We start from the raw sequence: 16,441 nt of genomic DNA, 5'->3' as shown, positions 1-16,441 counted from the left end.
TATATTATGCAAATACTAAGATTAAATTTAGTAAAGAGTAAATTTAGTAGATGATAAATATATCATCATATTAATACTATGATACGGTGATGGTCGGCACTGATACGATACAGATAGCTTTGTGGGAAGAACCTCATCCACACACAAGACACTAGTACCCATTATTAATTCGTACCCACAAAGTTGATGAGAAAAAGAAAAAATAACGTGTCAATTAAATGAATCAAGAATGAAAAAAATATACTTCCTCCGTCCCAGATTTGTAGTAACATTTTGCCATAAAAGTCTATCCCATATTTAGAGTAACATTTAGAATTTACCATATTTGCACATAAAATTTTACCTCATTATTCACTAAAATTATACCAAAATGTCATTATCTATATTAAAATAAATCAAAACAAAAATAAAAAACCAAAAAATCAAAGAGAGACTCACTTTCAACCAACTCACTTCATTTATTACACACTTCATCATCTCACTCCACCATCTCATTTCATTTATTACACACTGCACCTCTCACTTCATTAATTACACACTCCATCAATTCCTTAAAACCCGTGTCATAACTAAATGTTACTACAAATGTGGGACGGAGGGAGTATATATATAAAGGTGCGAAGATCAATTTCAAAGGCATATTTTACATACATTGTTACAATTTCCAAACACTGCACACAAAACCATAAGTTTGTAAACATTTAGAAGTTGTCCAATTATTGAGCGTGAGAGGCAAGTGCAAGAAGAGGAAGAGCTCTACGGATAGTGATCCCAGGGCTCTCAGTCATGTCCAAGTGTTTTGGCTCAATCCCATTAGGCAATTTCCAGTCGAATTTTTGCACTAGATTCGCTAACACAAGCTCCATTGTAACCGTAGCATATGTGACCCCAGGGCATCCCCTTCTTCCCGCCCCAAACAGGATCAACTCGAAATCTTGCCCTTTGAAATCTATTGAGGAATTCAAGAATCTTTCGGGAGTAAACTTCTCTGGTTCATCCCACAAGACTAGGTCCCTCCCCATGGCCCATGCGTTGATCATCACTAGGGTTCCAGCTGAAACGTCGTAGCCTTTGATCTGCACATCCTTGTTTGCCACTCTAGGTGCAAGCAGCGGGATTGGTGGATGGAGACGCATGGTTTCCTTGATCACAACCTTCATGTACCTCATTTTTTCTAGATCTTCTTGTGTTATATGTTGTTTTTGCTTAACAATGCCTCGTACCTCGAGTTGCAACTTCTCCATCACCCTTGGATGCCGTAAGAGTTCGGACATCACCCATTCTAAAGATGTGGAGATTGTATCAGTTCCACCAATAAATACGTCCTGTATATCATAGTCAATAATGCATTAAATAAAAACAATCCAAATTAATCTATCACTCATTTTGTTGAATAAACTAATTTTGAACTCCTCAGACATAAGAAACAATATCTGTTAGACAAATCAACACTTAAATATTTATCGTGGAAAAATCTAAAATGAGAAAAAACATAGATGTACATGAAGCAACCAAAATATGCACTAAAGAATTATTCGCAAACAGATGACGACTTAATCCTAATTCCAAGATCTAATATACTTAAACTTCATCCGTCTATCAACATACCTCATACTTTTTGGCAGCTTAGATGAAGTAATACCCGTAAATAAGATAATGAAATCAATGTGAATTCTATCCTTTATAATACATAAAATAAGACAAGTGAGACATAGGGCCAATAATAGAAAACAAGTCAGTCAACAACAGCTTATCGAGGAGATAAGAATGAAAAATTACCAAAAGCAAGGCTTTGATGGTGTCGAGATCAATGGAGGAGGAATCATGAGTCTGATTGTTGTAGATTTGGAGCAAAACATGGACAAAATCTTGGTTGACATGTTTCACCTGATGTTGCCGCTCATGAATCACACTCTCCAAAACCTCATTCATCTGTTTGGCAGTGGTATCAAGCCTCCTATCAAAACCATTGACACGACCAATCCATCCAAGCCACGGAATAAAATCACCAATATTAATAAACCCTAGAAGCTCCATGAAATCCTTCATCAAAAGCAGAAACTTTTTTCCATTTTCGGTCTCACTGTATTTCCTCCCGAAAGCAGATCTGAAAACCGCATCACCATTCATCTGCGCGATCATCTCACGAGAAGGCCCGTTTCTTCTTCCCTTATGGAGCCGAAGGACTGAACCCTTTTGCTGCTCAGCATCTGTAGGACAAAGATGCTCTTCATCTGCCTCCAGTATTCGCCGTAGGGGGCTGAGCTGATGTCTTTGCAGCCGTAGAGGAGCTTCTTCAGCGCCTTGAACTCCGGCCGGTTGGAGAAGTTGTGGTCGTGAGTTTTCATGATGTCGCGGGCCGTGTCCGCCGAGGAGGCGATGAGGACCGGGATGCTTCCGAAGTGGAGGAGCATGAGCGGGCCGTGTTTTCGGGCCAGGGAATGCAGGTCGTGGTGAGGAAGGGAGCTCAGCTGATGTAGGTTTCCAATTATCGGTAGCTTCCTCGGGGAAGGGGGCAGTCTCCTTTTGTTTGAGGATTTCGGGAAAATTCGGTTAATTAACAAGATTACAGAAACAAGAGATGAGAGGATCATGAATGCCTTCAACTTTAACTCATCCATTTTTACAACTGCAACAAGTGTTTGCTTAATTAATTGCTTCTGCTTCAGTGCCTGATTATATAAAACTTTCTACTACCAAACCATACATAGTCATGAGCTGGCTAATAATATAGAGTCATACTCCAGTCTCCACTGATTACTTCAAAGGAATATATTCTTTGCAACTCTGTCATTCAAAATACTACATCCGTCCAACAAAATTTGTCCCATTTTTCTATTTCCGTCCGTCCCCCAAAATTTGTCTCATTTCACTTTTACCATTTTTGGTAGTGGACCATATATTCCACTAACTCATTCCTACTCATATTTTATTATAAAACTAATATATAAAAGTAGGACCCACAATCCACTAACTTTTTCTAACTCACTTTCCATTACATTTCTTAAAACTCGTGCCAGATCAAAGTAGGACAAATTTTGGTGGGCAGAGATGGTAACTAGTTCAACCTGACGATCTTCATATCGATTTTAGTAAGTTTATTATACAATACACTCTTTATATTTATATGGTAGAGAAATTTATATAAGCCAAATAATTTAAGATAAATGTACTATGGTAGAGAAATTTATTTACTACATCTGTATGTATGTTACTCGTAATTTTATACTTCGGTTCATCCCATTCAAGATAAATGACGCAAAGAAAGTAATTAAAGATTCATAACCATGTGGTGCTATTAATATTATCATATTTGTGTATACTCCCTCTGTTTTGTATCAAGAGTCCCAATTTATAATTTTATGGGGACTTTCAATGCCTGATTATATAAAACTTTCTACCACCAAACCATCCATAGTCATGAGCTGGCTAATAATATAAAATTATACTCCACTACTTACTTCAAAAGAATATCTTCTTGCATACTCCGTCGTTCAAAATAACATGTGGGCCGTCCAAACAATAGGCCTGTAAAGAAGTCATTACAAATGCAAATAAGTAGCCCAAAATTAAGCAGATTCTTTTTTGATATAAATTAAAGAGTAAAGGCTAAAACTGGGTTTAAACATATGTCCATTTTATGATTTTGGTCATATACTTTATCTTTTGAATTTTTGCATCCTGAACATTTCAACTCGGATCACAATTGGTCCTACACTAACAATTTCGTCAATTTTTAAACGGTTTTAACCCGATTTTGACCGGTTTTGATGGTTTTAACAGTCCCATTCGGATTAAAACCGTTTTAAAATCGGTCAAAATCCGGTTAAAACCGTTTAAAAATTGACGGAATTTTTAGTGTAGGACCAATTGTGATCCGAGTTGAAATGTTCAAAATGCAAAAATTCAAAAGATAAAGTATAGGACCAAAATCATAAAATGAGCATATGTTCAGGATCAGTTTTGGCCTTTACTCTAAATTAAATTTAGTAAATTTTATACACAAATCAAATATTTTTATTTACAAACAATAATAGGGAGTAACTTTTTAATTTTAAAAATAAGAGATTTGGTGTAAAGTTTGATTACTCTTATGTGCTATTTTTTTTTTAAATTTAAGCAAAGTCTCATTTAAAAATAAAAGATAATTTGCTCAAAATATGTATAATTATTTAGTTTTGCAAAAAAGTATGTCTTGCATTTCAGCAAAGTCTGTCATTTATGAATCATGATCTTTTTTTTTAAAATTCTAATTTGATATTATTACATGTCTTATTAGTCAATATATATCTCTTTCACGAATAAAAACTCTTACAGTCTTATTTGCTATTAAAAGAAATTATTTTTTTAGTAATAAATAGACTGACTATAAGGATTAAGGACAAGATAGATGACCGATCACGCCAAAGAGGTAGCTTTCATATCTATCTAGGGGAGTACTTACTTACAATTTATTAGGCCGTCCATATGCATTTATATCTTATAAAATCGACATTTCCCATCCTCTTACGTGATCGTGATAGATCATATGATATACTCCCTCCCTAGTAATTTTAGAAATGATTTTCTCTTCAATATATACAATTCATTTTTCACTAATAATACTTTAATTATTTTTTATTTCTATTTTTATATTACTTTATTAATTATGCATTAAAACTTGTAGCGAACCAAATATTTATATTTATAAGGGACGGAGAAGGTATTATTTTACATGCAAATAATTTCCGTCACCATTTTCATGTCCCTAAGATTATTAATTTGAATATTCATAAAATGTAGGAGTAGCATGTATAGTTAGAAAGAAAAAAAAAAAAAAAAGCTATAAAATCCCTACACATGCAGAGCTTAACACAAGTTCAGAAATGGAGGAGTTGCAATATAATCCCATTCTTGTCACACTTGTTTTCTCTCTCATCTCGATTTTGTCTCTTAACCTCATCTTCCACAAATCCTCCACCAAAAGAAACCCACCCCCATCACCCCCAAAGCTGCCGATAATCGGCAACCTCCACCAACTCAGCTCACTCCCCCACCGCAGTCTCCACTCTCTCGCCCAAAAATACGGCGCCGTCATGCTCCTCCACTTGGGCTCCGTCCCTGTCCTCGTCATCTCCTCGGCCGACGCAGCCCGCGAAGTCATGAAAACCCATGATATCGCCTTCGCAAGCCGACCCACTTTCAAGGTAGGTACTCCATAATTGGATTAGATTATTTTCTTTTACGTATCTAATTGTAGTTAATCATTTAATTAAAGGCCTCGAAGAAGCTGCTGTACAACTGCAAAGACGTGGGGTCCGCACCCTATGGTGAGTACTGGAGAAAGATAAAGAGCATCTTCGTCCTTCAGCTGCTCAGCAACAAAAGGGTTCAATCCTTCCGATGGATCAGAGAGGAAGAAACGGCCCTTCTTGTGAACAAGGTTCGACAAGCTTCAGGAGCTCCTGTGGATTTAAGCGCCATGTTTGCTACTTTTACGAATGATGGGATTGCTAGAGCGGCCTTTGGGAAAAAGTACAGTGAGTCTGAAAATGGGAACAAGTTTCTACGTGTGATGACGGATTTGATGGAGTTTCTAGGGGTTATTAATATTGGCGATTTCATGCCGTGGCTTGATTGGATTGGCCATCTTAATGGTTTTTACAACAGACTGGATAACACAGCCAAACAGATGGACCATGTTTTGGAGTCTTTGATTCAAGAACATCTTGATCCAAACGACCAACATTCACCTGATTTTGTCGACATTTTAATCCAAATTTGCCACGAGGATGCCTCCATTCAACGTGATTGCATCAAACCATTGCTTTTGGTAATTTAATCTCTCACTTCGCGTATGCCTTGATTAGGATTTAATTTGGTTGCTATACTACTCCATTTAATACTACTACTAACTACTACTTTATTGTTTTCCTCATCTCTATGAAAGGAACATCAAATACACAAATCATGCAAGATGGCGTAGTACTTATAATACTACTACTCCATTTACTTATAAAAAGTTCTAGTACGTGTTCTTGTCTTTTTGCGTATGCCTTTGAGGACACAAAACAGAACGAAAATGACCATCTTTTCATGTCTTAGTATATAACAAGTTTCCATTTATTTATTTTGTTTGATTAATTTCACTATAATTTTATAGTAGTACCTTTTTCGCAGATGCAGACATTTTAAAAATTCTATATCATTTTCATGCATCGATTTTTAATGTTTGGGGGTTATATAACCAAAATATTTTTTTATCCAGATAGTTTTGCTTCTTGAATAAAATAGGGTTTTTCTTATGGTATATTTTATTATTAGTCGTTCTATACATTTTTAAGTCTGTAGGGCTGTATTTAAAAATAATAATTTGAAGTATTATAAATATTATCGTCTGATCAATTTTTGGATCCGTCATCAATGTTGCACAGGATGTATTTGTAGGTGGAACTGATACGATATCCACAGCTCTGGAATGGGTGATGTCGGAACTCTTACAAAACCCTAGAGTGATGGAGAAGCTGCAATTCGAGGTACGAGGAATCACAAAGCAGGACCAAGAGATACGAGATGGTGATATAGAGAAAATGCATTATCTCAAGGCTGTGATCAAGGAAGCCATGCGTTGCCACCCGCCCTTCCCATTACTTGGGCCTCGAATCGCGAGGGAAGACGTGCGAGTCAAAGGCTACGACGTTGCAGCCGGAACAATGGTGATGATCAATGGGTGGGCCATCGGGCGGGATCCTGCCTCCTGGGACGAACCAGACAAGTTTATCCCAGAAAGATTCTTGAATTCTTCGATTGACTTGAGAGGCCAGGATTTCGAGCTTATCCCCTTTGGGGCAGGACGAAGAGGGTGCCCCGGGATCACATTCTCTATCGTTGCTATAGAGATTGTGATAGCAAATTTGGTGCACAAGTTTGATTGGAAATTACCTAATGGAGAAGATTTGGACATGAATGAGATACCTGGGATGGCAGCACATAGAGTTGTTCCACTTCTTGCACTTGCCTCTCCGATTAGTGAATAGTAGTAGTATAATTCGGAAGGCTAGCTCTATCAATAAGTTTCAGTTTTATAGATTATATACTTCATGTGAGTGCATGTTAAGTTTGTTTACGTGGTTTATATATGTTGTAGTTTTAGATCTATCTATGTATAAAGTTTTGTTTAATTACTAGTCTATAGTTAACTATTTTTATCCCATTTGTTTTTTAAGTGATATACTACTACATTTGTAAGTAAAGATTACTAAAGTGTCTGATGGGAGGCGAATAAATTGGTGTAACCAAAAGATATGCATACTTTTGTAGTAGTAATTAGTAGTAATATATAGTTGGTGTGATAAATCTTTTAGGATAAGGGGTTGTATAATTAATAACACAGTTATATCCTTTTATTTTCAAATTGTACTAATTCGTATCCAACATAATTGAGACATATTTTTAATACACAAAAAAACTGATTGAATAATGCACATTAATAGTGGTTGGGAGGTGCAAACTTATGTGTAATGGGTTGTCTAAGAATGGAGTATTTTTTTAATACACGAAACATGCAATTATTTTTTTAGAATGTATAAATTGGGAACTGTGCATGTACAGTAATAGTACTAGTACATTCTTATAATAATAAAATGTTTATATCTCTCTATATGTATACAAAATCTAAATATTAAAATCGATCGGTTCATATATTGTTAGTACAAGGACATAATCAAATCTTTATTTAATTCATCGAGTAATGCTCTATACATTGGATCATATATATAGGTATGCATTGCAATTATGATCGCATGTAGTAACTCCTAAAGTAACAATATTTCATGAGATTAAAACATTTTTCACCCAGCAAACCATAAACACAAATTTAAAACACGCACAAACACACATGAAAATAGTAGCTATGCAACCACAGTAGCAACTGCATGAAGAGGGACAACCCTATGTGCAGTAATCCCAGGCCCCTCATTCATGTCCAAATCCTTTCCATCAGCCAATTTCCAGTCAAATTTTGCCACAAGATTCGCCACCAACAACTCGATAACTGCCATCGAATAGGCAATCCCCGGGCAGCCTCTTCTCCCAGCACCAAAAGGTATCAACTCAAAATCAACACCCTTAAAATCTATAGAAGAATTCAAGAATCTCTCTGGCATAAACTTGTCTGGTTCGTCCCACAGCTCTGGGTCCCTCCCTATGGCCCAAAAGCTAACCATCACCACTGTCCCAGCTGCCACGTCGTACCCCTTTACCTTCACGTCTCGGGTGGCTACCCTTGGAAGGAGAAGGGGAAACGGGGGGTGCAAACGGAGACTTTCTTTGATCACGGCTTTCAAGTAGTGCATTCTGTCAATGTCATCGTCTGTTATGTCTTTTTTATGTCCGATGATTCCTCTCACCTCTTGTTGCAGTTTTAGCATGGCCTTTGGATGCCGTAGGAGTTCCGTCATTGTCCATTCCAGTACCACAGCTGAGGTGTCGGTCCCCGCACCAAACACATCCTGCAAATAATAAGTGAAATTTTTGCCATCAATTCCTAATAACTATCAAATAAGTACTATATAAAATGGGTTACCCAAAGTCATAGCTATTAATTCATTGTAATTATATTCAACCCAGTATACATTCAAATATCTAGATATATAGAAGCCATATCTAGTGGTTAGCTTGGTATATGAAACATTATCTTATCTGATAATTAAATCTAGCAATCAAATGAGGTGTGAATAAATGAATGATACTTACCAAAATTATAGCTTTAATGCTATCCCTATTGGTGGAGACATCATGAGTGTAAATCTGAAGCAAGATGTCAACAAAATCAACTTCAGTTTTGTCCTCCAAAGACTCGACCTGATTCCCCAGCCTCTCTTGAATGACAGTCTCCAGCACTCCATCCAAACCAGCGGCAATCCTGTCCACCTTTTCATCAAACCCGTTGATACGATCGATCCAGCGGAGCCACGGGATGAACTCTCCGATGCTGATCGCCCCCAAGGCCTCAGTCATCTGCATCATAAGCACGAGGAACTCCTTCCCCTTGTCAGACTGGCTGTATGTCCGGCCGAGAGCCGACCGACACACCCCGTCGTAGGTGAAGTTGAAAAACATATGGCTGAGATTAACGGGTCGTCCAGAAGATTCTCGAATGATGTGTACGAAGAGGGCGGTTTCCTCCTGACGGATGGGGCGGAAGGATTGGACCCTTTTGTTGCTGAGCAGCTTGAGGATAAAATGGCCCTTGGCCTGGCGCCAGTACTCGCCGTAGGGCGCGAACACGACGTCCTTGCCGTTGTACAGGATCTTCTTGTGAGCCTTGTACCTAGGCCTGTCCGCAAAAGAGAGGTCGTGGTTTTTCATGATCTCCCTAGCAGCATCCGCAGAGGAGACGACCAGGACTGGAACCCTTCCAAAGTGGAGCAACATGAGCGGGCCGTGTTTCTTCGACAGTACCAGGAAGTCGCGGTGGGGCAGGAGGCTCAGCTGGTGGAGGTTCCCCAGCACTGGAACCCCCCTAGGCGACGGCGGCACCTTCTTCCTTCCACCCCGCTTCCTAATCAACCATACTACCATCATACTCATACATGTCATCAATACTACTATAAACAATTCCATTTCCAATTCCAATTCCAATTCCAATTCTTCCATTTTTTGCATTTTATAAATCAGGGTTTTATATGGTAAAGGGTACCTATCAATTCCATTTTTCAAAACTAGCAAGTGATATTGCGTTTGCTTATAATGTTAAATAAAAGATTTCAATCCTATCATCATATAGCTGATTTAATAAACAATAGTGTAAATGGAATTTTGTTTTTAAAGCATCCACAATTTAATTGTCAATGAAATTGCGAATAAATAAATTTGTTTAATTAGATTTCTATTGTTATTTGTAGGCTGTAGCTATGAAAGGATAACAATTTATATGGCCCCCATGACCCCACTATGGGCCTCACATTATAGCTCTGTATTGTTGACCAATAAAGAAAGGTAGTAATTACTACTCATCCTCATTTTTTAACATAAAAATTAAGAAATTATCTTAAATAAATTAGGTAATGATAAAATAATAAGAGATAGCAAAAATATAAGAGAGATAAGACAAAATAAAGTAAATACTGAAGTTTAAAGTAATTAAATAATTTTATTTTTTATTAAAAACAATGATTCAATTTTATTAGAACGCCATAAAAATTATAATAACTTAGTTGAGACTAATAATATATCAAATCCATCTCGTATGACGTGACAGTATAATTAAAGACTTTCTCTTACTTTGGGAACGTAACGGTGGTGTTGGGGTTTGGTGCACCTTGCACACAGCGAAAGACTTGTACAAAACAAATAAATCAGATACAGATCTATTTGACCGATTATGCGATTAATCAATTCACATGTTAAACAGATAATTGCATGCTAGAACGCAAATAATTCATGCTTAGAAAATATAAATCCTAAACATGATTTCTACGGTTTAGAGTTACCGATTTGATTCTCCAAAGAATCGTCGATTGCTCGCGCCTTCTCCACGTGATGATCTTCAATACTAGACCACGGATCTTCTCTCTGGTTCCCGAACTGTATCTCGATATCAGGGTGGGCTGATCTTATCAAAATACTAGGACTTAAATAAAGAAGAAAGAAGAAATCCTTTTCGGAAAAGGTGAAGAATTCGAAATCCTCCACAGCTGGAGAGTTCGAAATTTTCGAAAATTTTGAGAATAAAAATTGTGATAATTTTGTCTCCTTTATTCTCCTATTTATATTAAGTTCCTTTTGGGCCCAGACAGGGATCTATGGAAGGTTTTGGATATGGGCTCGCCCAATTAGCTTTTTACTAATTAAATTGAACCCACAATTTAATACAAGCTTATATTGGAATATTACGAGCAGCCACTACAGAAGTAATATTGAACTCTCCCCATCCAAATCCGAAATTACAAGTAATCCGGGTTTCCACTTTTATTATTTATTTCCCGCGCTTAAGATATAAATGTCCATTAATTAATTAATGTCTGCTATGGACTTAATTAATTAATATCTTATTAATTCCAAGAGTGGACTTAGCGAGAAACACTTATTTATTATTCATAGAGTAATAAAACTCCAACTGGCCAGTTTTCCGAATAATAAAACCTTGTTCGAGCTCCTCTTGAGGACAATATCAAACGAGACTCACCTCGTGCGCGATTCAACATAATAGCAATCCTAGCACCGCTAGATATTAATCACCACTACCTAATATATCAGGATTATTGGGTTGCGAAAAACCCGCACCATTTGATAAGTCAAAGTAGTGCATAATCAATATCGTATGCTCAATGCTAATGTATGTAGATTAAGAAATAGTATTTTATCAAGACCTAGTCTTTCGGTAGATAGCATAAAGACACGTCTTGCTGTTAGATCCATTCAAGTGCTATACTACACCAACGTCATCTTATTTCAGAAAGGCTTGGAAATAATCGGACTGACATTGCAACCTTTCACGATAGGTAGTCTAAGCCTATCTGGGTTGTGAAATTCTTCTTTTTCTTTTGCAAAGCATTGCATAGAACCGACCGTGTTACCTTAAAGTGGACGACGCCCACAACCGGTCTACTAAGCAAAAGACTTAGACTTTGTTTGCTTCTTATACATTTAAATGTTTATAAAACATCTTATAAATGCACAAGCAAACACAATGTAATAATATACTGATTCTATTCGTGCGAAACTGCTCGAATAATACTGAATCGGGTTAAAAGTGGATTATAGAGTTTTACGTATACAAGCAAGATTCTATTCGAGCGAAACTTGCTCGAAACATGCTTTTCAGTATACCCAAACCTAACAAACGGTAGATAGAATAATTTTTTTTAAAGAGTGATGCTAAATGGTCATAGCCCAGCCACACATTTAAAAAATTAATAAAATATGTTGTAGTTATTGCTAATTCATCAAAATCAGTTTACCTCAAAAACATCAAATATATTAGAACTATTGTACCCTTTTACTTGAAATACAACATTTGTGTCGTTGTGATGTTTAAATATTTTTTATCTTTTAATTATTATGCAGTAGTTTATCTACATCAGTTTCATTTCCTTTTATTATTAATTTATACGTATATTATTTATTAAACATATTATAGATTGATTTCATGTTGATTTACAAATATGATATGATATATTGTTCAATAAATATTACTTAGTTTTTTATTATTGAACCATAACATAATTTATTAATATTTGATAATAAGCATTATCTTGAAATCTATTAATCATATACTAATGCATTTATTCTATTTTTTATTATTTGATTGATTATAAATTCAAACTTATCTTAAATTCAATTGAAGTTTCAATTGCTCTTCGACTCAATTTATTAATTAAAAAATTTAAATTGATCTTTATATTTAATGAAATAATTTAGTGTTTTAGTCGTTCTTAGATTCATTATATCTTCATTTAGTTGAATAATTAAAATTTCAATTGATACTATATTCAATTTGAATTACTGAAATATTTATCAATTGAATTTAGTACAATAATCATTATATTTGCAACTGCATTTATTTAAAATTACAATTACAACAATTTCATGATAAAAAGTAATGCACTTTGCATATAGGCAAAGTAACAACTACCATCACCCATGTATGCCCAAGATGAAAAGTAATTCAAAATACGAAAAGAAGTCCCTTCAAATAAAATTCCATGTTGATATTATGTTTTTTACATTATTTTGAACAAATAATGGTGTGGTAACTAAATAGTTTATCAATTTAATTTAATTTGAACTTTTTTGTAAGATTATAATTTTTATTTGTAATAATATAATTAAAAAATAGAAGAAAACATTAAAGAATACTATAAGTATTCATTTTGATAGAAATAAAATTTTTTAATTAATTTGATACAAGTACTATAGTTTAGTAATCATTTATAAAATTAATCTTAATTATCATTGTTTTAGAAGTAATTCCATCATCGATCATCAGCTAACTCATTTTGAATGTAAGTGATTAATTTATACTATCATCATTATTATTTTTAACATCTTACTACGTACAAAGTAAAATAATAAGTAAAAGTACTAAGCTAAAATAACTGTAATGGTAATGGTAATGGACTAACGGTATCATGGAGTAGCACATATTATAATCTATATTAATAATAATAATATTATTAATTACTATTATTATTAGATTATATCACAACTTGGAATTGGAAAGTATATTAATATATAAACTATTATGATATGATTACGTATTTTCAAAATATAATACTCCTAGTAGTATATTATAGGCTCATAGATTAATATACTAATGCCGGGAAAGATTTTGATATTTGTAAGAGTGGGAGATGGTAGAGACTTACAGGGAATTGGAAATTTTATGTTTTTAAAAAATATTGTCTATTTCAGATTAAATGAATTTTTAAAATAAAATTAAGTTAGAACCTAACATAGTGTGTTTAAATTAAAGAGAAAAAGATAATTATGTAAACACAACTACTATATACCATAGTATATAAAATAATAATTAGTATATAGATGTCTGAAGTTATATTTTATGCACACTATGTTTATAGTATAATCGATACTTTTAAAATATAACATGATAAAAATATTATAGGCTATATGATCGTGTCACAACTTATAAGCTATTATTGATTTCAATTTTAGTGTGGTATAATAGATAAATATTTAAAAAAAGATAAAACTTATTCTTAAAATAAAAAAATAGTTTAAAAATAAATCACTGAAATAGAAAATTAAAAAATGAATGAATCTAAAAAAGAAACGTAAGAACCAGATTAGAGAAATGAAATCAATAAAAACAACTACAATTAAATAGAAAGGGTAATAGTGTAAAGTTATTAGAGCATTAAATAGGTGTTTGAATCATTAATAGCCATAACATAAAAAAATTACTAGAATGTCATTTTATGGCTAGTTATAATGTGGCCACATAGCATTACCCTTTTTAAAAAGGGTGATGCTAAACAACCACATTATGGTTAACCATACAAGGTTAAATTGGTAAATTATAGTGTTAAATAATAGATTAAATATAAGTCATAGTTAGTGGAGGAATTAAAATTACATATGTGTCCTCTGCCTTGTTTTTGTTTTTAACTTCCCTCCATTTCATTTTTCTCCGAAAGCAAATCAACATGTTCAAATTTTGAATTAAAGGTGCATGGCGTATTTAATACTCTAAATTGGAAATTGAATCAAATTCAAAGCGCAGTCACACGATTAATTGAGTTTCTTTTGAAATATCTAATTAATTAATGTTAGTATTTAGCTAGGTTAGTCATTTAGAAGGCATATTAGTAGATAAATTATTTGTGATATGCCATCTCTTATACACTGCGAAATTATTTTCTGCATAAGCTCACGACTTTTCGACAAGACTTTCCTCTTTTAATAATTACTTATTTTAGTATACAAAAAATGTGAACTTAAATTATAAAATTACAAAATGTTTTTATAAATGAAAAATAGTATGTAATTATACTGTTCAATTTGAAAAATAAATTTTTAATCAAGTACTATATAGTAAACCCCAACTAAAGAAAATTGATCAATTATAAGCTATGCAAAATCTAATACTAATATTACTTAAATACTTCCTTATTTAAAGTTATTTATTTTGAAAAGATAATTAGTTGAATTTATTTTGATATGACCAATTTAATGTTATTTAATTATTAGGCGAGTATTTTTATATAAAATAAAACAAACAATACTAAATGTGCGTCAAACGAAAGCGATGCTCGCATAATGTATGTAGCATATAATTTTCCTAGGGAAACAAAGTATTTGGTTTTATAATTTACAAATTTAAAATTTATTCAATACAATAGTTCAATAGTTGGAGTGAATAATTATATATCCACAATTTAGGTTTTACTACCATATGTCTAACTTAATTATGTATCGTGATTTTTTTAGTCAACTTGTCGAATATACAAAGAAGTCACTTAACGAAAATCAAATACTAGTCGGTAAATTTACTAATAACTTAAATATATATATTTTATTATGGTCAATTTTATAATTTATAATTTTAAGAGCTATTAAATCTAAAATGATTGGACGTGAATGACTATTCACAATTTATAGTAGTTAACTAGTTCTCCTAATGTTCCAAGAAGGTTGAGTCACTTCTTTTCTATACTCGTTTTGAAAAAATTGTAACAAATAATTAAAGTGGATAAATAATAAAGTAAAAGCGAGAATAATGTAGAGAAGATTCGTATCTAAACTATTATCGTTTTAATTTACTATTTATCCACTTTAACTATTTATTATGATTTTTTCAAAACTAGTGCGAAAAAAAGAAGTGATTCAATTTTCTTGCGACATATGGAGTACTATTTATTCACAATATTCATAAAAATTAAAGCTTGCTTTATTATTATTATATTAATTTATTTGAAATCATAGAGTAAACGAGCAAATCGAGTTTTGATTTTTATGAATTTATAAAATTAAAAATTTCAATAACATTTTTTAATGTATTATAATCAAACTAAATATATAAATCGAAACAAACAATACTAAATGTGCAAGGAATGATATGTTACATATCTTAAGTGAGCAACACTCTCGTTTGATGTATCACTCTCCTTTGATGAATAGTAGTAGCACCACTATAGTTTCATGCTACTATTATCCACTAATCGACAATAATCCTATATGTTTCCTTTTGTACTCGACATCAAGACTTAAATTATAAAGTCAACAACATATAGTGTATATAATTAATTTATTAATATTACTATTCAACTAATTTATTAACATTGTCTAGTAACATCTTGTGTACTCGATATATTGAGTCAAAATCATGGAATATAATTACTTTATACTATATATTTATTAGTTAATAATAATATATTAAGAATAGTTAATTACATCCAACTTTTTATTAGTATTAGTTCTTAAAATTATAAAATCAACCACATTTATATATACCTAAGTTATTAGTTACATCTTCCGACTATTTGATTTTTATTAAGTGATTTCCTTATCTACAACTGCATATGTGTACTTAAAAATAACAAATCATAATTAATCAGATACATGATAGTATATAAAAAAAATTGTGAATAATTATTTGTATCCAATTATTTAATTATAAAGTAATTTTAAAATCACAAATATAAAATTGACCACTTATAAACATACTTAGGGAAGAGATAATGATTAATACTCATATTTTCTTACTATAAAAATAAGTAAATCAAAAGTTCAAAAATATTCACATAATATATTTTTGGATAATTAATGAAAAAAGAACAAACTAACGAATTAAAAATAAAAAAATAAAATAAAAAGATAACACAAAAGAAAAATACTTAATCATTATAACTATATTACCTTATTATCTAATTCACATTTCAATAAATAAAATATTTAATTATTTTATTATTATTTTTCATAGGCTAAGAAAAGGATTTTA

The 16,441-nt window shown here is 32.8% G+C and overlaps 2 protein-coding genes and 1 pseudogene across 2 annotated transcripts; 1 reads left to right on the top strand and 2 right to left on the bottom strand.

Annotated features, from left to right (window-relative positions):
• Positions 1–606: 606 nt before the first annotated feature.
• On the bottom strand, positions 607–2,681 carry LOC125223814 (annotated as a pseudogene).
• A 2,149-nt stretch (positions 2,682–4,830) lies between these two features.
• On the top strand, positions 4,831–7,166 carry LOC125219930 (cytochrome P450 736A117-like). The gene is made up of 3 exons (XM_048122025.1): positions 4,831–5,186; positions 5,258–5,812; positions 6,414–7,166. The coding sequence occupies exons 1-3, from the start codon at positions 4,866–4,868 to the stop codon at positions 7,014–7,016; spliced, it is 1,479 nt and encodes a 492-aa protein (XP_047977982.1). The 5' UTR covers positions 4,831–4,865; the 3' UTR covers positions 7,017–7,166.
• A 516-nt stretch (positions 7,167–7,682) lies between these two features.
• On the bottom strand, positions 7,683–9,713 carry LOC125219824 (cytochrome P450 736A117-like). Its single transcript, XM_048121898.1, has 2 exons — positions 8,734–9,713; positions 7,683–8,489 (listed from the first exon to the last, which is right to left on the bottom strand). The coding sequence occupies exons 1-2, from the start codon at positions 9,643–9,645 to the stop codon at positions 7,890–7,892; spliced, it is 1,512 nt and encodes a 503-aa protein (XP_047977855.1). The 5' UTR covers positions 9,646–9,713; the 3' UTR covers positions 7,683–7,889.
• Between the last annotated feature and the right edge of the window lie 6,728 nt (positions 9,714–16,441).

This window comes from Salvia hispanica, chromosome 4 (genome assembly GCF_023119035.1).
Source record: "Salvia hispanica cultivar TCC Black 2014 chromosome 4, UniMelb_Shisp_WGS_1.0, whole genome shotgun sequence".
NCBI lineage: Eukaryota > Viridiplantae > Streptophyta > Magnoliopsida > Lamiales > Lamiaceae > Salvia > Salvia hispanica.
This window is presented reverse-complemented; position numbering and strand designations above follow the sequence as displayed.

Excerpts from the sequence above, each read along its gene's own strand:
- LOC125219930 (XM_048122025.1), top strand. The coding sequence starts at position 4,866 with ATGGAGGAGTTGCAATATAATCCCATTCTTGTCACACTTGTTTTCTCT. Across the intron at positions 5,187-5,257 it reads CAAGCCGACCCACTTTCAAG|GCCTCGAAGAAGCTGCTGTA; the intron begins GTAGGTACTCCA and ends ATTTAATTAAAG. Across the intron at positions 5,813-6,413 it reads GCATCAAACCATTGCTTTTG|GATGTATTTGTAGGTGGAAC; the intron begins GTAATTTAATCT and ends AATGTTGCACAG.
- LOC125219824 (XM_048121898.1), bottom strand. The coding sequence starts at position 9,645 with ATGCAAAAAATGGAAGAATTGGAATTGGAATTGGAATTGGAAATGGAA. Across the intron at positions 8,490-8,733 it reads GCATTAAAGCTATAATTTTG|GATGTGTTTGGTGCGGGGAC; the intron begins GTAAGTATCATT and ends TATTATTTGCAG.